Below are 26,522 nucleotides of genomic sequence, written 5' to 3'. Positions count from 1 at the left end.
ATTATCACTGATACAATTTTAACCTCACGGCAAATAATTGGAGTTGAATTTATATACACTTTTGCGTTTTTATTTAAAGATATACTTTATCTATAGTATACTCCCAAAACAACAGGCACTGTTTCAGGTCCGCTTCTTTAAAAATCAGCAAATGCTATTCTGTGGCAAACAGACTTGAACCCAGACTTTTGGCTGAGACTAACATAGGGACATTAACATAGTGCCACAAGAACAATGGCCTTTATATAAGAGCAGAGGTGAATTTCCAGCTAATGTCAACCACTTTAAAATAAGCAAACACCTAAAAGTGGTATAGCATAATTTTTTTCAACTAAACCAACAAGTAATCTGTCAAATACACTAATGGCTGGGATGAGTAAAACAAAAATAGCCATTATGAAACTTGAAAGTCAAGAGACGATATCACCACATTATGTCAAAATAAGTGCGAATACACAAATGATATAAAAACACTTTAAAGTACACATCACTTGGAGGATTTAAGTTTTGAAAGTGTATGAGAAAAGGAGGTTGTGTCAAGGTTTGTGGCCATAATTAGAATGTTTTCTCTAAAAGATAATTGAAAGTTTACAGTGGACTTTAGAATTTTTATTGACAAGTCTTCCTAGAAATCACATGAATCTATTAACTGCTTTCTTTGCAGCTGGGATTATTTTTGAACAGTGGCTTCCTCGGAGAGGTTCTTGTTTTATCCGTTTCAAGTGGATGAAAATCTGCTAAGAACAAGTTGAGTTGGAGGAAGGCCTGATAAGAACAAGCTGAGTTACAGGAAAGCTTGCTCTGAACAAGCTGCCTCTTCCCTTCTGCATCTGTTCAGCGTGAGACCTATTAGTATTTTTTAAAGAGTAGTTGAAGAAACATCTCAAGATTGTATTTGCTGAGCAAGATTTGGCTGCAAGAGTTCAGAGACAGCTGTGCCTGATTAGTGACGACCTCATGTGCCCAGAGCAAAGCCAGACTCCAGAATATCCCATTCTTTATACTTTTATCATTATAAAGAAACTATCAGCCCAAACATTTTTGTTTCAGTCTTTGTATGGAAGTTTTATTTTATTTTCTGAATAGCATCTTTGTGTGTGTTTTTGATGACCGTTAGAGGGATAAGCATTTCTACTTCTACTTTACTAACTGTGATTGTTAACCAATAATCACATCTTTACTGAATAAGTTTTATTTTGATAATAAACCCGTAACTATTTGTTAAAAAACCTGGTTGATAGATCTTGTTATTTTAAAACCTGACATAGATAAAGTATTTGAGAGAGATAATGGGAACTGCAGATACTAGAGAATCCGAGAGAACAAAGTGTGGAGCTGGATGAACACAGCAGGCCAAGCAGCATCTTAGGAGCACAAAAGCTGACATTTCAGGCGTAGACCCTTCATAGAAAGGGGTCTAGGCCCAAAACGTCAGCTTTTGTGCGCCTAAGGTGCTCCTTGACTGCTGTGTTCATTCAGCTCCACACTTTGTTATCATAGATAAAGTATTTAGGTGGTCATCTTGGCAACTAGAAAAAATTTCCTTTTCATTCCCATCTTAAATTGGAGACCCATTATTTTTAGACTGTGTCCCTTGATTCTAATTTCTCCCACAAAAAGAGACATACAGCAGCCACACTGACAGGTCCCCTCAGGATCACCTATGTTTTAGTAGGATCATCTCTCCTTCTAAAGCTCCGATGGATGCAGTCCAATCTGTCCAAACTTCCGCCATAATAAAACATCTCCCCATCTCAAGAATAAGACAAAATGAGCCTTCTCTGAACTGCTTCTAACATATTTACATTCTTGTTTTTAAATTAAGGAGATCAAATCTGTGCACAGCATTACAGATATAGCCTCACCAATACCCTATACAACGAGAGCAAAACATCCCTACTATTTATATTCCATTCCCCTTGGGAAAGGTGTTCATAAATGGCTATCTTAATGTCATAGTACATCAATGAAGAAATTCAATTTCTTGCATCTTTCTACTTGAAGGGAGATGACAGGGTTAGTAATAATCAGTGAGAAGAATAGAAGAGACTGCTAGTTGTCTTCTGACTCTATGTGTCTTGTAAGCTTTGACAGTACTGTCTAGACAGTCACTTTCACAGATCCAGTTTAATGACTTGTGTGGTGGTCATGTGGCCAAATGGTATTAGACTGAATTCATTCAGCAGGAATGTCAGATTTTACCGCCTCAGAAGTATTAATCCAAGTTGCCACACTTTAAGTTTAGTGTATCCCTGTTGACTTGAATGATGTTTTGTTGTAAATTACATCAACATTCAGTAATTATTGTTTTAAATGGGTGATTGATGCAATCTGTTGAATGTGTAAATAGATTGTGGGTCAAGAGTTTGTATAATGCATCGGAGAATAAAAATGAGAACAATAATTTCAGCACAACGCTGCCTATTATTTCAGTTAAAACCCATCTTTGTCCTTACACCATTATCTTAGTCAATAATAAATACCTTTCCCTGCTGTGTGACATGAACCAAACAAGAAAATATCCTAATAAACATTGACTTTTAAAAAAATAAGATACGAGGGGAAAGAAGTATCACATGTACTTGCATAAAAACAAAAGCCGCAAGTTCAATTGATGCAGTAAACACTGATTCAAATGAGAGTAAACTATTCTAGTTTTGCTGCCCTTTTTAATGTCATTATATCCCCAAAAGCATGCAACAACCTTGTAATAAACTCCCAACCATCTGTCATTCTCCATGTATTAAATATATCATGTTGCAATTAAACGGATGAAGATTAAATATTCAAGATCCATATTTGTTGAAAAGAGCCATGAAAGAGAATGGATAATTTAATGAATAAATCTGTTACCTCTTTGCCCTTCTTGTAGAAAAACAATGCATAATATCAGTGGAAAAGTTATTCCATATTCCAATCACCTAGGGAAAAGAAAGAGGTTATGCACCAATGCTTTGAACGCTAATATCTGAGGACAGTTTAAAATGAAGTTGCAATAGTTGTTTGTAATTTTAAGAATAAGCCGTGTTCATTAAAATCTTTATGAATTTGAAGAAAAATATTGCTTTGTTGCCATGGAGTTTGTTAACTTTCAACGGTGAGCATTTAAGACTGAATGTAGTTATTAAATTACAAACATAAAGTAATGCTGAAGAAATCTGATTAATTTTTGTCATCTTACTAGTCCTTCAATCCAAGACAAAGATAAACTTGTATATCAGGCTAATTTTTTGGCCAGGGTTTGGAACTATGTTGCACTTTGCAAACAGCCGCACATAGGAACATTGGCTCTGGATTAGGCCATTCAGCCTCTCAAGCCTGTTCCACCATTCAATGAGATCTTGGCTGATCTGTGTCCTAACTCCATATGCCTTGGACAGATATCTGTTGACACTGTTGCTTAACAAAATAATTGTCTGTCATAGATTTAAATTTAGCAATTTAATTAGCATTGACCACCATTTGTGGACGAGAGTTCCAAACCTCCACTACTCTTTGCATGCAGAAGTGCTTCAAATATCTTTCCTGAAGGTCTGGTTCTTAGACTAGGCCCTCTGATTCTAGAATCCTCAACCACTGGAAATTGTTTATCTTTATCTACCCTATCTATCACTGTTAACGTCTGGAGGACCTTGTTTATATCACACTTACCTTCTAAAGTCCACAGAATAAAGGCCTAAATTGCCTGATATTTCTTTCTAACTTAAACTCCTGAAATCCAGGTATCATCTTTGCAAACCTGCATTGAACTCCCTCCAGGGCCAAAGCATCCTTCCTAAGTTGTGGAGCCCAGATCTGCTCATAGTACTGTTAGTGGGTCTAAGTAGGATATAATGCCTACATCCCTGCAACACCAGCCCTTTAGATATGAAGGCCAGCATTCCATTGGCCTTCTTGACTATATTTGGTACCAATGTGAGCTATGCACCTGAACTCCCAAATCTCGTTGGACATTCACTGTATTTTACATTGTCTGTTCTAAAATATACCCTGATCTATCCTTTTTCAGTCTGAAATGGATAACCTCACGCTTGTTTATATTAAAATCCCTCTCCCATAACTTTGTCTAACTTACTTAATTTACCTAATTTATCAATATTCTGTTGAAGTTTTATGCTGCATTCATTATCTATCATGCGGCCTAATTTTGTGTCATCGACAAATTTGGATATTTGACTTTTTAATGCCACTGTCGAAGTCATTTAATGAATATTGTGAATAATTGAGACTGCAACACAGGTCTCTGAGGGAAAACACTATTCACATTCAGCTTAGAATCGTAGAATCCCTACAATAAGAAAAGAGGCCATTCAGCCTACTGAGTCTGCACCGACCCACTGAAGAAAATCCCACCCAGAATCGGCCCCCACCCTATCCCCATAAATCCACATTTACCATGACTAACCCATCTAGGTTACATTGCAGGATAATTTAGCATGGCCATTCCATCCACCCTGCACATTTTTAGACTGCGGGAGGAAACTGGAGCACCCAGTGAAACTCCACACAGACATGGGGAGAATGTGCAAATTCCTCACGGGCAGTCACCCAGAGCTGGAATTGAACCAGGGACCCTGGCAATGTGAGGCAGCAATGAGCCACTGTGCTGCCCACAGCTTCTAGAGGGAAATTGGAGATTGGCAACAAATGCAGTGCTCACATGCCATTTAAGTGATTAAAAATAAAAGAAGTCTCTAGATTTACTTTGGCATCTAAATTAATCTAGCACCAATAGCATATTAATTTAATGGAACTTTGAATCTTAAATTTCACAACTATCAGAGGCAACTGGTGTGCTTCAGTGGATATTTTCTATACTTTTATAAGTAATAGAGATAAGTTTGGGACTTATATTCACTGTTTTTATTGGGAAATTACAATTTTGATTCTGAAATGTGTATGAGATTGACACAGATATCAATTAGTGACTGAAAATACAAAGAAATTACCAGTTAATCCCCTTCACAAATGGGAATTATAAAAGAATTGATATTATGCAATGTTGATTTTGCACTACTGTTATCGGAACATTTAATGTCTTTCAAATGCAGCAATAATAATCAATAGAACAGCAAGGATACAACATCTCTTAACAGATGATGAAACAATGCAAACATTTTCATGTCAATTCCTAATCATTTGTGTGATGTCTCAATATTATAGCAGACAGAATCCCTACAATGTGGAAACAGTCCATTCAGTCCAGACCGACCCTTTGAAAAGCATCCCACATAGACCCACCCCCTACCATATCCCTGCATTTTCCATGGCTAATTCAGCTAGCCTGTGTATCCCTGGACATTATGCAATTTAGCATGGCCAATCCACTTAACCTGCATATCTTTGGACTGCGGGAGGAAATCAGAGAACCCGGAAGAAACCCATGTAGACACAGGGAGAATGTGCAAACTCCACACAGATAATCGCGCAAGGTTTGAACTGAATTCGGATCCCTGATGTTGTGAGGCAGCAGTGTTAACCATTAAACCACATATTAGTCAAAGGCATATACACAGCCCACTTAAGTTCCTGCCAGTGTGTTAGATCCTATTGTGGCTTACTGTGTAGTTAGTCCTGATACCCAGTTCCATACCTGCTGTATTCTCAATTTAATTTCTGTGTCAATTTAATTTCAGTGGTTTATCCATGGTGTTTAAATGATTGATTCTATAGAATCAAAGTAGCAGAAGTGGGTATCAGTGACAAGGGAAATCGATGAAGCCCTGTAAGGGTGGGTTAATGACCATCTGTACTGCTTGAACTTACGGTACCACAGATCCTGAGCCAAATTAAGTCTCCAATGTAATCACTGCTCAGATTAACACCTGCTGTTGCTTCCATCAGTAGATCATAATGAATGAATATCTGGTAATTCTGGAGAAGAACAAGTATATCCCAAAATTATGTTACATATTCTGTGTAAATCGCAGGAGCACAGGAACACAGGGTCAGGAGTGATCTATCCAGCCCCTGAAGCCTATCCCATCATAACCAGGGTATAAAAAATTAACTAATCTGAAGTATTATAAGAAGTCAATCTTCAAAATAGAAAATGGCACTATAGAAATAACAGGGCCTATGGGAAAAGTGGAATCAGGGCAAACTACCAGAAAATATCGCTCAAAATTGCTGAAAAATCACTCAAAGGCCTAATACAAAGGATAGCACAGTTTAATTCATATCTAATAATGAAATAAAAGTAAATTGAAAACCCTATCTTGAAAAATTGTCAAGATGACTTGATGGGGGAGGAGGTCTTGAAGATTGCTCTGTTGTTAATGCTGGGACTGAGGGTTTGTCTTCAGATACAGTTGTGGTTGCAGTGTTAAGGCAAAAAATAGTTAATCTAGAAGTGGATGGCTGTGGTTCATTGCCTTCTGACTGTTTCTAGGGGTTTGGCTCAAAAGAAGGCATCCAGTTTTTGTTGCTTCACCCTCTTCCTTCTTTCATGAAGAAGCTGTTCACTGGGTGCCAAATAAGATCTTATTCCATGAATTGCTACCCTGCTGCGTTCTGCATTGTAATTGTTGTCCACTAACAGCTACAACTGCTTCTCAGTTTCCCTCAGGATAGAAGACAAAACAGAAGTGGAAAGCTCTCATGGTGCTGCACCCTGGGCTTCATCTTCTTCATCTCCAGCTTCCACTTCCCCTTCAGTGACAAGTTGTTGTAGATCAGCTGTAGAGAGGTCTTCACAGTGAGACTGAAGCAGCTCTTCAACATCGTCACTCTCCACTTCTTCAAATCCAACTTTGCAAGATCAACACAATGTTCTTTGATTCTTGGGAGCTCCTCTGACGGATCAAAGGTTTTAAAATCTTGAAAAAAGTCTGGGAGAAGCTTCTGCCAAACTGCATGCAAGCAGTCCTTACCGACATCATCCCAGGCCTCCACCAGAATGTCAGTTGCATTCTTGATGTTAAATCTCCTCCAAAGTTGAAGAACACTGTCCTTATTCCCCTCAGTAGTTGCAATCAGCCTCTTAAATGTGCGCCTTAAACAATAAACCTTAAAGGCTGCTAAAGCACCTGGTCCATGGGTTGAAGAAGAGAGCTTGTGTTTGGGGGTATAACTAGCACTTTGATGTTTTCAGAAAGCTGTCCAATGCTAGTCAGGATATCTAAAAATATCTTCCCAAACATCAACAATAAGGTCAGAAAAAAATCTGCCCTGTCATCCAAGATAATAAAATGTGAGGCTGGATGAACACAGCAGGCCAAGCAGCATCTCAGGAGCACAAAAGCTGACGTTTCGGGCCTAGACCCTTCATCAGAGAGGGGGATGGGGAGAGGGAACTAGAATAAATAGGGAGAGAGGGGGAGGCGGACCGAAGATGGAGAGTAAAGAAGATAGGTGGAGACAGTGTAGGTGGGGAGGTAGGGAGGGGATAGGTCAGCCCAGGGAAGACGGACAGGTCAAGGAGGTGGGATGAGGTTAGTAGGTAGGTGGGGGTGCGGCTTGGGGTGGGAGGAAGGGATGGGTGAGAGGAAGAACCGGGTAGGGAGGCAGAGACAGGTTGGACTGGTTTTGGGATGCAGTGGGTGGGGGGGAAGAGCTGGGCTGGTTGTGGGGTGCAGTGGGGGGAGGGGACGAACTGGGCTGGTTTAGGGATGCAGTAGGGGAAGGGGAGATTTTGAAACTGGTGAAGTCCACATTGATACCATATGGCTGCAGGGTTCCCAGGCGGAATATGAGTTGCTGTTCCTGCAACCTTCGGGTGGCATCATTGTGGCAGTGCAGGAGGCCCATGATGGACATGTCATCAAGAGAATGGGAGGGGGAGTGGAAATGGTTTGCGACTGGGAGATGCAGTTGTTTGTTGCAAACTGAGCGGAGGTGTTCTGCAAAGCGGTCCCCAAGCCTCCGCTTGGTTTCCCCAATGTAGAGGAAGCCGCACCGGGTACAGTGGATGCAGTATACCACATTGGCAGATGTGCAGGTGAACCTCTGCTTAATATGGAAAGCCATCTTGGCGCCGGGGATGGGGGTGAGGGCGGAGGTGTGGGGGCAAGTGTAGCATTTCCTGCGGTTGCAGGGGAAGGTGCCGGGTGTGGTGGGGTTGGAGGGCTGTGTGGAGCGAACAAGGGAGTCACGGAGAGAGTGGTCTCTCCGGAAAGCAGACAGGGGAGGGGATGGAAAAATGTCTTGGGTGGTGGGGTCGGATTGTAAATGGCGGAAGTGTCGGAGGATAATGCGTTGTATCCGGAGGTTGGTAGGGTGGTGTGTGAGAACGAGGAGGATCCTCTTGGGGCGGTTGTGGCAGGGGCGGGGTGTGAGGGATGTGTTGCGGGAAATGCGGGAGACGCGGTCAAGGGCGTTCTCGATCACTGTGGGGGGAAAGTTGCGGTCCTTAAAGAACTTGGACATCTGGGATGTGCGGGAGTGGAGGACTAACCCTAACCCTAACCCTAACCCTAACCCTAACCCAAGTCCTCCTCCTGGACACCACCCCCAGGCCTCCTACCCTCCCTCGACCTCTTCATCTCCAACTGCCGTCGAGACATTAACCGCCTCAACCTCTCCACCCCTCTCACCCACTCCAACCTCTCCCCCGCAGAACGGGCAGCCCTCCGCTCCCTCCGCTCCAACCCCAACCTCACCATCAAACCCGCAGACAAGGGTGGCGCAGAGGTAGTATGGCGCACTGACCTCTACATCGCCGAGGCCAGACGCCAACTCTCCGACACCACCTCCTACCGCCTCCTCGATCATGACCCCACACCCGAGCACCAAACCATCATCTCCAACACCATTCACGACCTCATCACCTCAGGGGACCTCCCACCCACAGCCTCCAACCTCATTGTTCCCCAACCCCGCACGGCCCGTTTCTATCTCCTTCCCAAAATCCACAAACCTGCCTGCCCTGGTCGACCCATCGTCTCAGCCTGCTCCTGCCCCACCGAACTCATCTCCACCTATCTGGACTCCATTTTCTCCCCTTTGGTCCAGGAACTCCCCACCTACGTCCGTGACACCACCCACGCCCTCCACCTCCTCCAGGACTTCCAATTCCCTGGCCCCCAACACCTCATATTCACCATGGACGTCCAGTCCCTGTACACCTGCATTCCGCATGGAGATGGCCTCAAGGCCCTCCGCTTCTTCCTGTCCCGCAGGCCCGACCAGGCCCCCTCCACCGACACTCTCATCCGCCTAGCTGAACTCGTCCTCACACTCAACAACTTCTCTTTTGACTCCTCCCACTTCCTACAGACTAAGGGGGTGGCCATGGGCACCCGCATGGGCCCGAGCTATGCCTGCCTCTTTGTAGGTTACGTGGAACAGTCCCTCTTCCGCACCTACACAGGCCCCAAACCCCACCTCTTCCTCCGGTACATTGATGACTGTATCGGCGCCGCCTCTTGCTCCCCAGAGGAGCTCGAACAGTTCATCCACTTCACCAACACCTTCCACCCCAACCTTCAGTTCACCTGGGCCATCTCCAGCACATCCCTCACCTTCCTGGACGTCTCAGTCTCCATCTCAGGCAACCAGCTTGTAACTGATGTCCATTTCAAGCCCACCGACTCCCACAGCTACCTAGAATACACCTCCTCCCACCCACCCTCCTGCAAAAATTCCATCCCCTATTCCCAATTCCTCCGCCTCCGCTGCATCTGCTCCCACGATAAGACATTCCACTCCCGCATATCCCAGATGTCCAAGTTCTTTAAGGACCGCAACTATCCCCCCGCAGTGATCGAGAACGCCCTTGACCGCGTCTCCCGCATTTCCCGCGACACATCCCTCACACTCCGCCCCCGCCACAACCGCCCCAAGAGGATCCCCCTCGTTCTCACACACCACCCTACCAACCTCCGGATACAACGCATTATCCTCCGACACTTCCGCCATTTACAATCCGACCCCACCACCCAAGACATTTTTCCATCCCCTCCCCTGTCTGCTTTCCGGAGAGACCACTCTCTCCGTGACTCCCTTGTTCGCTCCACACAGCCCTCCAACCCCACCACACCCGGCACCTTCCCCTGCAACCGCAGGAAATGCTACACTTGTCCCCACACCTCCTCCCTCACCCCCATCCCAGGCCCCAAGATGACATTCCACATTAAGCAGAGGTTCACCTGCACATCTGCCAATGTGGTATACTGCATCCACTGTACCCGGTGCGGCTTCCTCTACATTGGGGAAACCAAGCGGAGGCTTGGGGACCTCTTTGCAGAACACCTCCGCTCAGTTTGCAACAAACAACTGCACCTCCCAGTCGCAAACCATTTCCACTCCCCCTCCCATTCTCTTGATGACATGTCCATCATGGGCCTCCTGCACTGCCACAATGATGCCACCCGAAGGTTGCAGGAACAGCAACTCATATTCCGCCTGGGAACCCTGCAGCCATATGGTATCAATGTGGACTTCACCAGTTTCAAAATCTCCCCTTCCCCTACTGCATCCCTAAACCAGCCCAGTTCGTCCCCTCCCCCCACTGCACCACACAACCAGCCCAGCTCTTCCCCCCCACCCACTGCATCCCAAAACCAGTCCAACCTGTCTCTGCCTCCCTACCCGGTTCTTCCTCTCACCCATCCCTTCCTCCCACACCAAGCCGCACCCCCAGCTACCTACTAACCTCATCCCACCTCCTTGACCTGTCCGTCTTCCCTGGGCTGACCTATCCCCTCCCTACCTCCCCACCTACACTCTCTCCACCTATCTTCTTTACTCTCCATCTTCGGTCCGCCTCCCCCTCTCTCCCTATTTATTCCAGTTCCCTCCCCCCATCCCCCTCTCTGATGAAGGGTCTAGGCCCGAAACATCAGCTTTTGTGCTCCTGAGATGCTGCTTGGCCTGCTGTGTTCATCCAGCCTCACATTTTATTATCTTGGAATTCTCCAGCATCTGCCGTTCCCATTATCTCTGCCCTGTCATCCAATCTCTTTTGCTTGACCTAATGTAAATGCCTACAGTAGACTTAAGGCAACATTTCAAAGCTCATGGGTTGGCAGAGTGGTACATCACTGTGGGCTTAAATTACGTTTCCACTGGCATTGGAACCCAGCAGCACAGCCATATGATCCTTTGCCACTTAAAGCCTGGGACATGTGCTTCATTCATGGAAACATAGGTTCTTGATGACATTTGCTTCCAGTATAAACCTGTCTCATCCAAAGTGAAAATTTTATCTAAGTTGTAGCCTTCTTTAATCAATTAATTCTTTTTACTATGGGAAGAAATGCCATCTCATGGTCCTCATTTGCACTGGTAGCTTCACTGCATAACTGTATGTTATGAAAAGCATACAGTTCTTAAAACCAGCAAATCAGCAACTGCTCTTACTAAAGGCAGGCACATTTGCAGGATTTTCAGCTTTTTTTTTGTTAGATCTTCATAAATTGTTAAGGCTTTCTCTTTTATGGTGAGAAGGCTGGTCTCAAATCCCTTTTTCATTTGATCTTCCATCCACCCACTTAGAAGCCACTCCATCTTCTCAAGTTCCTTTGTCCATCACCTCTCAGATTTGCTAGTACTCAGCCGTGTTCCTACAATACAGCTTGCTTTAATCTTTTCTGCATTGTCTCTAACGGTGCATAAGGTAGACTCCTCCATTCCTGTTATACAATCCAAACCACGTTGTCTCATTATGCTCAAAATGCTTTAGAACATCTAACTTCTCTTCTAGTGTTGTAACCTTTCCTTTACATTCACCACCCCCAATTTTATCACCAGGACACTTGCTAACATTACTGTCACTTTGTCCTTGCATTTTTGTGGGTAGCACAGCAGCATTTGCAAAAAAAAAGAGTACTGTACCTCTCACAGAAAGCACATCTGGGAGGCAATGGCCTCGTGGTATTATTGCTGGACTGTTAATCCAGAGACCCAGATAATGTTCTGGGGACACGGACTCAAATCCTATCACAGCAGATAGTGGAATTTGAATTCAGTAAATATCTGGAATTAGGAATCTAATGATGGCCATGAATCCATTGCTGGTTGTTGGGGAAAAACCCATCTGGTTCACTAATGTCCTTTAGGGGAGGAAACTACCAGCCTTACCAGGCCTGGCCTACATGTGACTCCAGACCCACAGCAATGTGGTTGACTCTTAACTGCCCCCTGAGCAATTAGAGATGGGCAATACATGTTGCCAAGCCAGCGATGCTGTCATTCTGTGAATGAATTTTTTTAAAAATCATGTGATGCCACGCAGAGACTCTTTTGGTGCTAGCATTGTGCATATTCAGGACAAAGCCTGTGAAACGATCATTTGATGTCGATGGGATTGCATTATAGCCAGCACAAGTTCGCGTTTTAGAAATAACATTCTCCTATTCGTCAGTCCTGTTATAGCCAACTCACGTTGCCGGAATATGCATTATAGCAGAACCAACTGTATTCCATAGAATAATTGATAGTGTGAAAGAGATATTGGCTGTGTCCAATTACATTCCAGTGTTTTCACCTCCCTCTGCATTCGGTAATTAAAATGCCAATCACAATGACTGGCATCTTGTAAGCATTGAAAGCTTTTATATTTTCCCCACTTCAAATTTTGAGTTCTCTGATTAATTTCCAATAACCCATCCAACTGAGGCTGAAACTCAGCCACTCGATGACCAGATCTTGTCACACAATGAACGACTTGACAACATATGCCTCCTTCGAAATCCATCACAGCACAGAAGGAGCCTAGTGGGATTCTGTTTGTTTATGAACTGCAATGCTTCAGCTCTTTCCTTTCCCTGCTGTAAAAGCAGATTCTCCTGTTCTCCATGCAGATGTTTAATAATCCAGGTACCCACAGGAGGTTTCAGATCCACAGCTAGTACAGACTATGTCCCTAGCCTTTCAAAGCTTTTGAACTGAAAGAATATCTTCCCAGTAGAAAGTCAGGAACACGTCACTGTGCTGCATTGGTTATTCTTTTCAATGTAATGACACTCCCTTTACAACCCCCCTCCAACCCCAAATCTCTCTCTTTCTGTCTGGTTGCGAAGAAGAGTCATTAGACTTTTTTTTATTCTTGTCTGGCATATTTTGTCACGACAAGGTTGGCATTTGTTGCCCATCCCTCGTTTCCTTTCACCTAAGAGACTTCAGTTGGGGACTTACACATTGCTGCGCATCTGGAGTTACATGTAGGGCTAGACCAGGTAAGGACGGCAGATTTCTTGTCCTACTTATGAAGCAGATGGGCTTTTATCACAGTTGACAATAGTTACATGGTCACAATTTTATTGAATTCAAATTTCACCATCTTCAATGGAGGGTTTTAAGCCCATTGTCCACAGAACTCCCCCCAGCATTCTGGATTACCAGTCCAGTGACATGACCACTACTTCAGCAATTTCCCTCTCTCTTCAGATGCTACCAGACCTGCTGCATTTCTTTAGCACCTCCTGTTTTTATTTTATATTACTGTCTCTGCCCTCCTTTAAGATATTCCTTAACACCTAACTTTGACCAAGGTTTTGATCACCTGCCATAATTTATCCTTATGTGCTTCAGCGTCAAATCTTATTTGAAAATGTTAGCATGAGGTGCCATGGGATCTTTCACTTTATTAAAGGCACTATATAAAGGCAAGATTTGTTAATACCAAAAACAGTTTGTGCCTTTGTATTTATGTGTGGATGCAGCCAGCTTAGGTGCACAGATGTGATTTCACAGGGAAGGTAGGAAAATGATGTGACAACAGTGTATGCATGAATTGGTTTTATTTAATTCTGTTAAGATTTCCAAACAATAATCACATGACTACTGAATTGGGCTCAGCTGTGGAACACTGCCACAACCTGCAAATCCCTGGAGGAGAGTCCACATTATCTGCAGAAATCAGAAATTGACATTAAACAATGAAACAACAAGAAACAACATGTTAGGAAGTGAGGATAGAAAATGACAGTGTCGTTTCAAAGCTGGTCAGTAAGCATAGTTCACTGCTTTCACTGCCTCCTTGCAAATTGGGTCCAATTTCCCGTCACCCCCTGACAAGAAAACCAGAAAAAAAAGAGTAGATTATAGACTGAAAAAGTACATTTTTCACAGTAAGAAGCCACTTTAAATAATCTTCAACAATCACAAGCATTGAAAATGCTAGACATCTGAAATTTAAGGCAGAAAATGCCAGGAATATTCGGCAGGTCAGGCATCATCTGAGGAGAGAAACAGACGACAGAGGCTTCAGTTATGGAGTCTGACGTCAGGGTGTGGAACGTGGAGTTACTTCAGTTCAGGGCAGGTTGGGTTGTCCCACCCTAATCACACAGTTCTCAGCCCATTACTGAGTGAGAGCAGTCACACAGGAGGATGTTCCATCGGAGGCTGCACAAGGCCTGAATGTGTGAGGGGTCATTATTGATGACATTGAGAGTGGGTTTCTCACCTGTGCCAGGGATCAAATTGAAAACAGGAAGTGCTGCAGAAGACTCGGCTGGTCAGGCTCCATCAGGTCCATCAGAACCAGAGAAATACGATGGATTTTCAGAAAAAGGTTGTGTGGGATAAGGATAACAGATGAAAAGATGGCTTGGCTCTCAATATTTCAGGGATATCTCAGCCACAGAAATCGTATAGTGCTTGAATTTCTATCAGTTAATGTAATTCTTTGACAAAATGAGGGCAGCAGCAATTACTCAGCAGCTTTAACCGTTCAAATGCCCCACAGCAGTTTCTTTTCACCCTGGGGCCAGGCATAGGGATTGACATCTCTGGAGGCCACCATCGGAATTTGTAATGGTGACTGACAGGAAAGACCCCAAGCCTGTTCATGCTCCTCCCTGCTTGCAGGAGATGAATGTGAACAATGGGGGAAAACATGCTCAACGGTGAGGGAGGAATATGCCTGACATCAGGATCCCACCCCCATTCCTGAAAAAAAACTGCAGCACTGCCAGGAAAAGGTGGTGACTGAGCCTGTGCTGGATGGGAAGTTGGACTTACTCAACGACCTTCAGGCTGTTATAACCAGCTGTACATGAAGCAGCAACGCCTACATACAGCAACAGCAGAATGTTACACCAATAAATCTTGATGTACTTCCAAACAGCCTCCAGAGACCACACCAAATCCTGGCACAAGAGGAGAAGCCCAGCTTCCAGTGTTTGAGTGGACCCTCAGAAGATGCACTGTCAAGATGTTTTTTCAGCAGTGCAAAGATATTCACCTCGGTGAGATATCTTTTGGCCAGCGAGTGACATTCCGGTGATCACAGCACTGACACAGGTACGTAGCTGGTGGAGAAAGTTGGGGTTACATCTCTGACACTTGAAGGAATGCTGGAGAACACCAGAAAGGAGTTTCTGAACTTGGCCTATAATTACATGAGGAACAAAGCAGAGGTAAGCAGGAAGCCAGTTGGCAGAGGTGCCAGCGATCAGACTGAAGCAGAGGGTGAGAAGTCTGTCCAGGTTCTGTCTGATGTCATGGTACCGATATGGATTGGGAGGCCAGCATCCTGGAGATCCAGGTCCAGCAAAATTGTTAGTATCTGCAGAGGAAAGCTTACTCCAGCTATGGGTATATTGGCAAGGCAAGAGAGGGCTGAGGGACACTGACTGCCCTCCTGGTGCCCCGTCTGAGGAAGGTGCCATTTCACATGGTCAGGGAAAAGAATTGACAGCCAGGTGCTGGGATTAATGTCCCGGGGCCTCCATGGAGAACTTTACCACAACTCAGGATCTGTCTGGGGTTCTGGCTTAGCCTCACCCAGCTTCTGGGACTAGGCCTTGTCAGCCATATACAGCACTGAAGATAATGCAGGGCAGCGAATGGATGCCACGCTTGGGAGTTTGTTTGATGATTGTTCATGGGATGAGGACATCACTCACGTGGCCAGCGTTTATTGCCCATTCCTTGGTTCACCTGGAGAAAGTGGAAGTGAGCTGCCTTCTTAAACCACTGCAGTCCAGTTGGTCTACTCACAGCACTCTAGGTGCTTTAAGATATAGGCCTTAACAGGCTGCCTCCTTTTGACATTAAACCATTAACAATGGAACAATGGCTCAGCAATAACACAAAAACAAGGGTTCACAGCACAACTGGTCATGCTCTCAAAAAGTACAGGCCGTGCAGAATCATATCTCAACTGGCTGCAATTCTGGCATAATTTACATCCAAACTTGCACAATCTGACCTAGATCATTTCTCTATGTTTAATGATTTTATTTTCATCAACTATCCGTACTACTTTATAAACACAGTCATTACACAAGTAGTAAATGATCAGAAAACTGGAATGCAGGAGATGATAGTATTGATGATAGTACAAGGTAGCGGTGGAGGTTGGATAGACCTTAGGTTTAGGGTAAAAGTTCAGCACAACATCGTGGGCTGAAGAGCCTGTTCTGTGCTGTATTGTTCTATGTTCTATGTTCTATGTTCTATTTTCTATGTTCTATGAGATTGCACAAGTTCATTTTCACATTCAAAATTAAAGTTCACTCTTAATTCAAAGTTGTACAATTAGCTATTTCACTTTTTAGCACTATTTTCCAATGCTACATTTAATTGTACTATGTAGTTAATAGTACTGACAATATCTCTTTTAATGTGAAAATAATTATTTCAGTTAGCCAGAATTTAGTGAATCAGAACATTATTTTTTAAAAATGGGTTGAGCTGAAATCAGCAGCCAAAACAATCTGAGCTAGTGAGATTAACTTCCAGCTCTTAGAAATTGTTTGACCTAGAAACAGAGTAAGCCCAGTCATCTTCCTCTTAGGACAGTAACTTCACTGTGGCATGTCCTTTTACCTGATGCGAGTTGGGAACTGACATATCTCAAGCCAACTGTATTACGGTGGATTGGAGTGACAGTCAGTCAGTCCAGATCCTCTGTAACTGCAAGATTCCTTCCATGACAGAGAATTGGGAATGAATTTGAGTTGGAACATTTGCAAATAATTTGACAGTGAAGCTTCCCAGGCAGTGGCATCACGCAATTAATTGGCAAACTTGAAAGAAGAAAACTGTGTCTCATCATGTACAAGCAGGATCTGGTACTTGTGATGCAATGTCGTGCCGAACTTTTACCCTAAACCTAAGGTCTATCCAACCTCCATCACTACCTTATGCTATCACCAATACTATCATCTCCTGTCTTCCAGTTTTCTGACCATTTACTGCTGGTTCAGAAAAGAATCCATGTGATTTTCCATCAACATATATTACACATGAGATCTGAAATTAAGTAACAATTTGCAAAGATTTATCATCAATCTTTGGTGCTTCAAGCACTGCTGTGTATTGAATGTGGTGTCTAGCATTGCGCGATGGCAGTATCTGTTCCAGCCTTAAGTGAATTTTGCATTATCAGGTTTCAGCATTTGTTCCAATAATGTGGCCTTTCGTTGTGGATCCTGAGCTTGTGAAAGAATGGAAAAATATGGTAACCAGATCACATCCTGTATAATAACCATCTAGGGGTAGAATTTAATGCCATTTCCCCTGTCGTGAGTAGGATTATTTAATCAGGTAGATAGGAAGATTATCACCTTCCAATTACAGCCTTGATAAAGTCCAGGGGCTGGAAAACCCATGGATAGCCTCCACACCAGCTATCAACTGGGGCCCTGAATTGGAGAATTAATACCAGGAAGCAAACTATCATGTGGGTTGCTTGTGGGCTTCAGGGTTGGGGGTTGTTCAAATTATGACTAATTGCGGGACCCGGCACTGGGGAGTCAGGCTGTGGGGGGAGGGAAATTGGTTGCTGAGAGACTCCCTGCCCTGCCAAGCACCCCCTCCCACCAATAGTAATTTGTGGCCTGGGTTATGACAACAATAGTACACCTCAGGTGGGTATCACATTGGTAGCCACCCCAGACGACAACATTGTTCGATTGAGCAACCAACATTTGACTGGCCAGCAGCTTTTGGTGGGTGGAATTTCAATTCTCCTCCTTGTTTCATTCCACCACCACTGAAAAACCCCAGGATTCTTGATCACAAAGAAGGTCTGCTGCTGTCCAGTTCAAGTGGCTCTGAATAGTGATGCCAAAGGGTTAACCCTAGGAGCTAATGGCAACATTAAATAATTTTAAAAGGAGGCTCCTTTGTTCACATTAATTGTCACCACTTGATATTTTCCATCTCCTTTCATTTACAAGGGTAATTTGTTATCCAGCTACTGCTTGCTTTTTCAAACACGTTTTGCTTGAGACAAACTTATTGTTGGCATCTTGAAGTTTTATCTGTCTGGCTACTCTCAGCGTGCACAGATTATGATTGAAAAAGAAGTCAGATATCCAGGCAAACATTGGAAACCAGACCTGGGAACCACATCAATGACCAAGAGAGCTCACTGCCTCATTGAGATTTTACATTACTCAGGAGTTATGGGAAACTGCTGTCATTTCGGCCAATGTGTAGCACAGATGCACAATGCTGATACATTACTTGTTTTTGGGACTTGATTGATCCTTCCCCCCAAGAGGGCACGATGAAGCTTGAGTTTTCCACTAGTACTGTGAGGCGCAACACCCCAGAATGTCAGCACTACCTTATGCACTTGGACCACAATATCAATCTGTCCAGTTTCATTGCTGTACATTTTGCCTTTTCCATTTGTGTTAATTCTTTCAATATTGTTGTTCAAATCAATGAGAGGTTTCCATGTTTCTTCAAGGGATCGTACCTGACTTTCAAAGGGAGCTGAATCAACACATTTTGTTGAAATGACAGTCACTTGGGGGTTTATGAGTGCCTCCACTGGAATTGATTCTGTTCAAATAATCATCAAAATCATTGATTCTCTCAGACAGGTCTCTCGATTAAATCCTCAACATTTAGACACCGTAAAATAAACACCCAAAAGTCAAATTGAGAAGATATTCAGCCTCATGATGGGATTCAGTGTGGAACTGAAGCACACAGGCCAGGGACAGGACAGTTTTGCTCCCAAGAGTTGGCCTCTGCTGAGATTATTGCAACTCATTAGCCAAATCATACAACTAAATGCTTTCTTCTGTGGTGTAGTGATATTGTCACTAGACTAGAGAATCCATAAGGCCCAGCTGACTGCTTTGTGGATACAGTCTCAAGTCCCCACACAGCAACTAGTGAAATTTAAATTTGAATCAATAACTCTAAAACTAGTGTCAATAATGGCAGCCAAGAGAATTGCTAATTGCACTCCCTCCATGAGATAACGAGGCCAAAACTGCACACAATACTCTTGAGGTGGTCCCACCGAGGCCCTGTACAATTCCAACAAGACATCTCTGTTCCTGTACTCAAAACCTCTCACCTTTAACGCCAAAGTTGCCCATTTCCTCATTATCTCCAACTTTTACTATTCCATTTATTTACAAAGGAGGATTCTAATTAATCTGAACTAAATCAAGATTCTATGAGCATATGGTTACAAATACGATTGTGAAATCCAGTGCATTTGATATTAAACGTTTGTATAGCCGGGAATACTGCATTCAAATACAATTACATTTGCAGTAGCCACGGAGCACACCGTGGGCTGCTGATCAGAGGTCAAGCAATTGTTGGAGAATGAGGAAAACATTTGAATCAGAAAGAAGGCAGATGAGAGAAAACATCAAATTTCACCTAATCGCTTAAATAAACTACCCTCTGAGCTTATACCCAGGCAAGAGTGTTGACAAAATGGAACAAAAATGCTCCTTCATACAAGCAGAAGCAATTCCACATGTGAGTAATATTAATGAAACAGAAATATTGATATTGGATTAATATTAAAAAAATGTTGTGATGAGGAGATGGTAGTAAAGCAAATGTGCTCAAATGCTTTGTCATTGCATGTTATCCCACAAATTGAAAACTGAGCACTTTAAATCGGTTTATTGTGTTCTCGACTTCATTGAAACTGACCATCTCTTCATATACAGCTGGGGGATTGCAGCATCAAATTAGCATCACTGTGTCCACATTCAAAGGACACCAGCGTCCCATCAGGAGGAGCCATCTGAAAAGTTTAGTTGAATTATAATGATGAGATATTAAAGCAGCAAGACCCAGGCAGTTGCCTCTGATCTTATCATGTTCATCTGCGTAGTCACTGCTTGAGTCATGAGGGAAAGGCACTTCAGGATTTAGCTAAATTCTGATTTGACTGAGCTGAAGGTAATTTTAGTATTTTCTGCTATTAATTATAACACTCCGGCCAACATGCTGCTGAGTAAGTAAAGATGAAATGTCTCTTAATGCTTGAATTTTGTCATATTGAATTGCAAACCGATAGTTGCAGGAGAAACGATGGCCAAAGTCAAGTGATAAGAAAACAAGTTTCTTCTAAACTGTATTATTTGTTGCACAGGTATTTGTGAAGTGCAACTTGTATTGGCAAGGTTGTTTGGCTGTGGCAAGATTAATTATTAAACAATGGCTGCTGCCATCTCGAGCCTGTCCTGCACAATGTGTAGACTGCGGTATATTTCCTGTGTTCTGGTTTACCATTTCTGTAGGAAGCATCATCAATTGCAGTGACCCGAGGTTATGGTTCCAGAGCTTGAGTGGTTTCTGGTGTCACTGTGATGCTCCATGAGACTGAGAGCTATAAATGTAGTCACCCCACAGCTCAAGACTATGGTAGGGACAGAGGATACCAGCAGGCAGGTAATACAGGACTCCCCCGGGGTTTGTCCCACTGACAAGTCAGTAGTCAGTCCTGAATACTCCTAAGAGTGATGACTGACCTGGGGATTGCAGCCAAGGGCCAAGTCCATGGCACCATGGATGGCTTGGCCACACCACCATGATGAGGGGTGCGGGGTAAGGAGAGAGACATGGATGTCTGGAAGAGCAATATTCATAGGTAAACAGATAGTTAAGGGAATGAAAAATGGTTCTGTAGCTGCATATGCATGTCCAGGATGATGTGTTGAATTCCTGGTGCCAGGGTCAAGGATATCACTATATTGCTGTACAGTAAAGGTCAACAACCAGAAATCATGGTCCACATGGAAAGCAATGACACAAGAAGAAAAATAATGCGGTGGCCTGCAGTCAGAATTTAGGAGCCTTGGTAGAAAATTGGTAAGTGAGATCTCAAAAGTAATAATGCTTGGATTACCCCTAGGGACATACCATGTGTGAAATTAGCTGATTAGACAAATGAAGATGTAATTTGGTGCAGAATGGGGGGCTTTGGGTTCTTGGAACTGGTTCTGGGGAAGATGGGACCTATACAGATTTGGTGATTGTATAAAGAGAAAAGAGCAGCTAGCATTCCTAAACCATGTTCAGGAGAATTTTCTGCAGCAGTATGACTCAAATCCAACAAGAAAGGAAGCTACACCTAGTTCTTGGTAATCAGGTAGTCAAGTTGATTAACTGTCACTGGGAAAATATTTGGGGGATACTGGTCACAGTATAATCAGGTTTAGGAATGACTATGGAAAAGGATCATGAATAATCCAAAGTAGGAGTAATTAATTACAGTCTGGAATGCACTGCCTGGCTGGGTGTGCAGCAGAAGCAGGGTCATGAAAGTGTTCATAAGGGAATTAGATGGTTGTATGAAATGGAATAATGAACACATTTACAGGAAGCAGGCTGGAGAATGGAACTAAATGAGATGCTTACTTGGAGATCTGGTGCAGGCACAATGGCTGAATGGCCTCCATAATAATTCACTGTTAGAATGATACACTGATATTGCACAAATTAAAAAAAAGTCTTGATACAATGTCTTACAATCAAATATCTGAGTCAAAGTTAAGCCATTAGCAGCAGGATCAATTTACCAAGTGAAGACATAACATTGTCATAAATGTTGACAAGGTTAAGCTGAATAGAACCATAGGCAGCATTCAGGCCTAATATTGACGTGGTGTGCAGGGCTACAGCATCACATCCACAATGTTTATGCTCAGAATGTAATGATTCCAAATAAATGGCTTTATTCAATGGCCTATGGTGCATACTTGAGATGCAGCTTCTGAGTGGCTATCTAACTTAAAATTCACTGTTAGCTTATTGAAAGTAGGAAATGTTAAACATTTTTTGTTTATGGTCATTTTCTCAGTATAGTGTTACATGTAAAATCATTTTGAGAATCGCTTACCAAAATCAAGGTCTGTTATTTTACACGTGAAGACAGACTCTCCTTTCACTATAAGCTCCACCATGTTCCAGTCAAGGAATTGTTCCAGAATGCAACGATGTCCATCTGCCTCCAGCATTGCTTCAAAATAGAAGAAAGCCTCCTAAATATTATTTATTTATTTAGAGATTTGGGAACACCCACCATAAAGCACTAGAAATATTCATTTAAAACCTTAATTAAAAAAAAAGAATTGTTTGCAATTTTGTAACTTTGACTTAGCCAGGAGTTAATATAAAACAAAAAGGAAATGAAGCAAATGGCTGATAATCTCGGAATACTGTGGAAGGGAAGAAATAATTAAACCTTAAGTAGATCAAGTACTATTTTATCCAACATCTCACTATACCATCAGACCAATAGAAATACAAAATTGGCCATAAGACAATAAGATATAGCAGCGGAATTAGGCCAGTCAGCCCATGAGTCTGCTTCACCATTTGATCATGGCTCATATGTTTTTCAACGCCATTCTCCTGCCTTCTCCCCTTAACGCTTGATCTCCTTACTAAACTCTCAAGCCTACTCTGCCATTCAATAGGTTCAAGGCTGTTCTGAAATTCCTCACATCCACTTTCCTGCCATTTCACCACAACTGTTGATTCCCTACTGATGAAAAACCTATTTCAGCCTTGAGTATACACAAGGTCTCTGCCCTACAGCTCTCTGTGACAAGAAGTTCCAAAGATACTAAACCCTCTAAGAGAAGAAATTCCTCTTCTTCTCAGTCTTAAATTTGAGTCCCTTTATTCTGTTACTAAGCTCTGTAGTCCTAGACCCTCCCATGAGGGGAAACACCCTCTCAACAGTGACCCTGTCAAGCCCTTTTAGAATCCGATGTGGTTCAATGAAATCACTTCTCATCCTTCTAAACTCCATGCCTAAGTGAGATTAGTAAGCAGCAAAATTTAAAAACTTCAATTCAACCTCAAAGCCATCAGTGATCAACAACATCTGGAATTAGCTGGTAAATGTTGATCACTGCGTATGATATGCTCGTTACCATGTAACTCTTCCCTTTAAAGAAACACTATTATCATATGGCTGGAAATAATATTAACTGAATTCAATTGACTTCAATGGGGATTAAAACTGGGTAGGATTAAATCCAGCTTTTTACCCCATCCCTAGTCTTTAGGTGGATTGAGTTAAAATTGCTACCATTACTTCTGTATTCCACAAAAGTTGCAAATATTCAGGTATTTTGCCAAAAGCACTATCTGTCAATCCTCCTAATTGTCCTTTACTGAGGAATATTCTCCTACACAACCCTCCTATAATCTGATACACAAACATTCAAATTTTTAAATGTTATTTAGACCATAAGATGCAGCAATGGAAATAGGCCACTTCGACCATCATGTCCACCCTGCCGTTCACTAAATTAACCATTATTCTGTGAAAGTTATATTAAATCAAAATGAGAGAACAAACTATAGACAGACAAGACACTGGTGGAGGGAAGAAGGTTGTCTTGAGAATTTTGGCATTGATATATCTTTCCTCTGAAGTAACTATGAATTGAGCCTTCAGTGTTCTTGCATTACGTTTTCATGTGCAGAACATCTGGACAAACTGGAAGAAACAGTTTAGGGATAAAGATGAAAGGAATAAATTTAAAGTTAAAGCCATATTCATGAAACAAAGAACTAACTTAGCTGGAGAATCCAGCTCAGAAACCAATTTGCTCACAGCAAGATCCTGAAATAAGCAATGAAATGTGATAGATGACCAGAGAATTGTTATGATAGAAGCAAAATATTGTAGGCCTGGAATAAAAACAAAATGGTGGAGAAACTCTGCAGGTCTGGCACCATTAACAGAGCTATCTCGAGGACAAGGGCAGCAGATACATGGGAAGACCACCATCTGCAGGTTCCCCTCCAAGCGGCTCCCATCCTAATTTGGAAATACATTATTGTTCCTTCAGTGCCATTTGGTCAAAATCCTGGTACTGTCTGCCTCACAACATTGTAGGTCTAATATACCAAATATATCTGCAGCAATTCAAGAAAGCAGCTCATTACTAATTTCTCAAGGCAAACTAATGATCAGCAATGAAAGCTGACCCAGCCAACAATGCCCACATCTCAGGAATGAATAAAAAAAACTGGACAGAGAAACACATTTAATACTTTGAGTCCAATGTGACCTCTTCATAACTCAGTTCTCCAACACTTTCTGTTTCTCTGTTAGTTGTTGCAGTAACGCTAGTCCACAGAAAAAATCCTGGCTCTGATACAAGAGAAAACACATCAGCAATATTTTATATCCAGAGTCGGGACACTGACCCTCAATTTAATACCTCATTCAAAGGAGCATTTGCCAAATTGGAGTGCATCCTCACAGGTACATTGAATTGTTGTGATAGATGACATGCCAGAGTCTTTGGAGTGATGGTCTAATTGGTATCCATATGATCCAGAAGCAAGAATACTTCATCTATCCAAGGTTATGACTTTACTTCTAATAAAGTGACTTAATGGTTACAGGACTGATAAGGCAAATGTCATGAATTTAAATTACAAAGGTGAATTTAATAAATTGAGTGCTTAACAAGTAACCATAAAGCTGATTGTTTCATTGTCATCATAAGTGGTAACCCAGTGGATAATGTTCTGGATTAGCAACTGTTGTGTTGATAGATCTATAAATGCTGATGGAAAATTACGAATTTGGAAATAATAAACATGCTGCAGAGAAAGAAATTATCACTGAAGCTTTTGTAACCACTTTTAAATGTTCTACATGGAATGGAATCTGCTCTCTGCCTTCCTTAATGTCTTCAGAATGACTACAGATGAGTAAATAACAATTTGTTACACCTCACCAGGGCAGAGATGGAAATCATATCCCACTGTTCCCTGAATCATCACCAAAGTTAAAAACCACAAACAGCTCCCCAATTTAGTTGCCTTTTAAACTCAGACAGAAAGCACCAACATGGTTTCCGTACTTAACAAAAAATACTATTCATTACAAATAAATTGACTCTAACTACACCTAAACAATGAGGAACCATTGACATATAACTCTAATCAAAACTCCAACCCGTTTATAAGACTTCTATATTTATAAACCTCTTATACACAGACAGACATAAAAATGCATTGATGCTCAGGATGGAGGGAATGACTGGGAAGGCAGTGGTCCCTGTTCACAGGATTTGCTGGGATGACCCTTTTAATGATCAGAACGCTGCTTCTTGATTTTCCTTCTCCAGTAACTTTTATCTAGTTGCAGCAGGCTCAAGTTGACTGGTTTACAACTTAGAAAGGTTTCTGACTTATTAATTTAAAGTCACAGCTTGTTGCAAGTGATGAGGGGAAATAAACTGTCATTTGCAGACTTGAGATACTTTTTACTGTGGAGAGAAAAAACAGCTAGTCCCGCTTTGGAGATTCAAGCTCCCTCAAACATTCACATTGACAAGCTGTTCAGCCCATTGGGAGCCGACAGCACAGTTGTTGGCAGGCAGCAGAACTTTGTCATTCATCATCTACAGACCTATCAGCCGAACCTCCATTTACACACGGGCTCCCCTGACTCCAGTTTATCTGTTACTATACTTCAAAATAATCAGCTGTGTAAACAATGACTGGCAGGTAAATTGCTTCTAGAAAAATCCACTAAATAGCTGGCAATAGGGCCAATAGAGTCAGAACGAGTGGTGTGCAGTCCAACATTATGTTAACAGCACCTTAATTGTGACCATCCTGAGCGGTTAACGTACTGTGATCAAGCCTCTGGTCTGGCATCAGAGGCTGCCCTTAATTTACTGAGCTGGGACTCCCTAAATGGAGCCTTTCGAGCTGGCTGAGGACAGGTGGCACCCATGACAAGATCCCTGACTTTCTGTCTGTCCTAAATGGCACAGTTAGACAGCAGCACTGTGACAGAAACAGAAATTGTTGGACAAACTCAGCATCCGTGGAAACACAGAGCCAAGTTTCGTCCAGTAGCCGTTCAGGACCAGAACTTTGTACAGTACTTCAGTCGTTGTCTAAGCAAGGCTTCGTATAGAATTACCATACTTCACTACTTTCCAAATCTGTTTGGCAACAAAATCCAGGCAAATATCTATCTGGGGATTGCTGATTTCTCCTTGTGTTTTTTTTTAAATAATGGACTTTCACTAATTATTCCCAACGCTCGCCTGCCTTGCTTTCACAGTGAATGGCGCTGCAGGGTTGGGTGTTGGTAGAGTTTCACCTGAGCTGAGCTAGTGGCCTTTTTTTTTACCCTGCAAGCCCTGTAGGCGGCTGGTCCTGTAATCCACCACTCCGCAAGATTCATACGGCCCGTAACGAACAGTCACCAGCGCTGACTGCGGCATCCAGGCGACCTAGTCCTCACTGAAACAGCTCCCAACCTGCAGTACCCTCCTCTCTCCGACCAAGCAACAATATAAAACGTTGCTAAGGAAGTGAAATCATTACTGGAGGAGGCATTGATTGATTTTTTAAAAAAAAACTTCCGG

General features: G+C 42.7%; 1 protein-coding gene across 1 annotated transcript; it reads right to left on the bottom strand.

Moving 5' to 3' along the window:
* Positions 1 to 13,674: 13,674 nt before the first annotated feature.
* Positions 13,675 to 26,441, bottom strand: c37h10orf53 (chromosome 37 C10orf53 homolog). Its single transcript, XM_048563749.1, has 3 exons — positions 26,285 to 26,441; positions 22,004 to 22,123; positions 13,675 to 13,952 (listed from the first exon to the last, which is right to left on the bottom strand). Exons 1-3 carry the CDS (start codon positions 26,376 to 26,378, stop codon positions 13,888 to 13,890), a joined length of 279 nt encoding a protein of 92 aa, XP_048419706.1. The 5' UTR covers positions 26,379 to 26,441; the 3' UTR covers positions 13,675 to 13,887.
* Between the last annotated feature and the right edge of the window lie 81 nt (positions 26,442 to 26,522).

This window comes from Stegostoma tigrinum, chromosome 37, assembly GCF_030684315.1.
Source record: "Stegostoma tigrinum isolate sSteTig4 chromosome 37, sSteTig4.hap1, whole genome shotgun sequence".
Lineage (NCBI taxonomy): Eukaryota > Metazoa > Chordata > Chondrichthyes > Orectolobiformes > Stegostomatidae > Stegostoma > Stegostoma tigrinum.
This window is presented reverse-complemented; position numbering and strand designations above follow the sequence as displayed.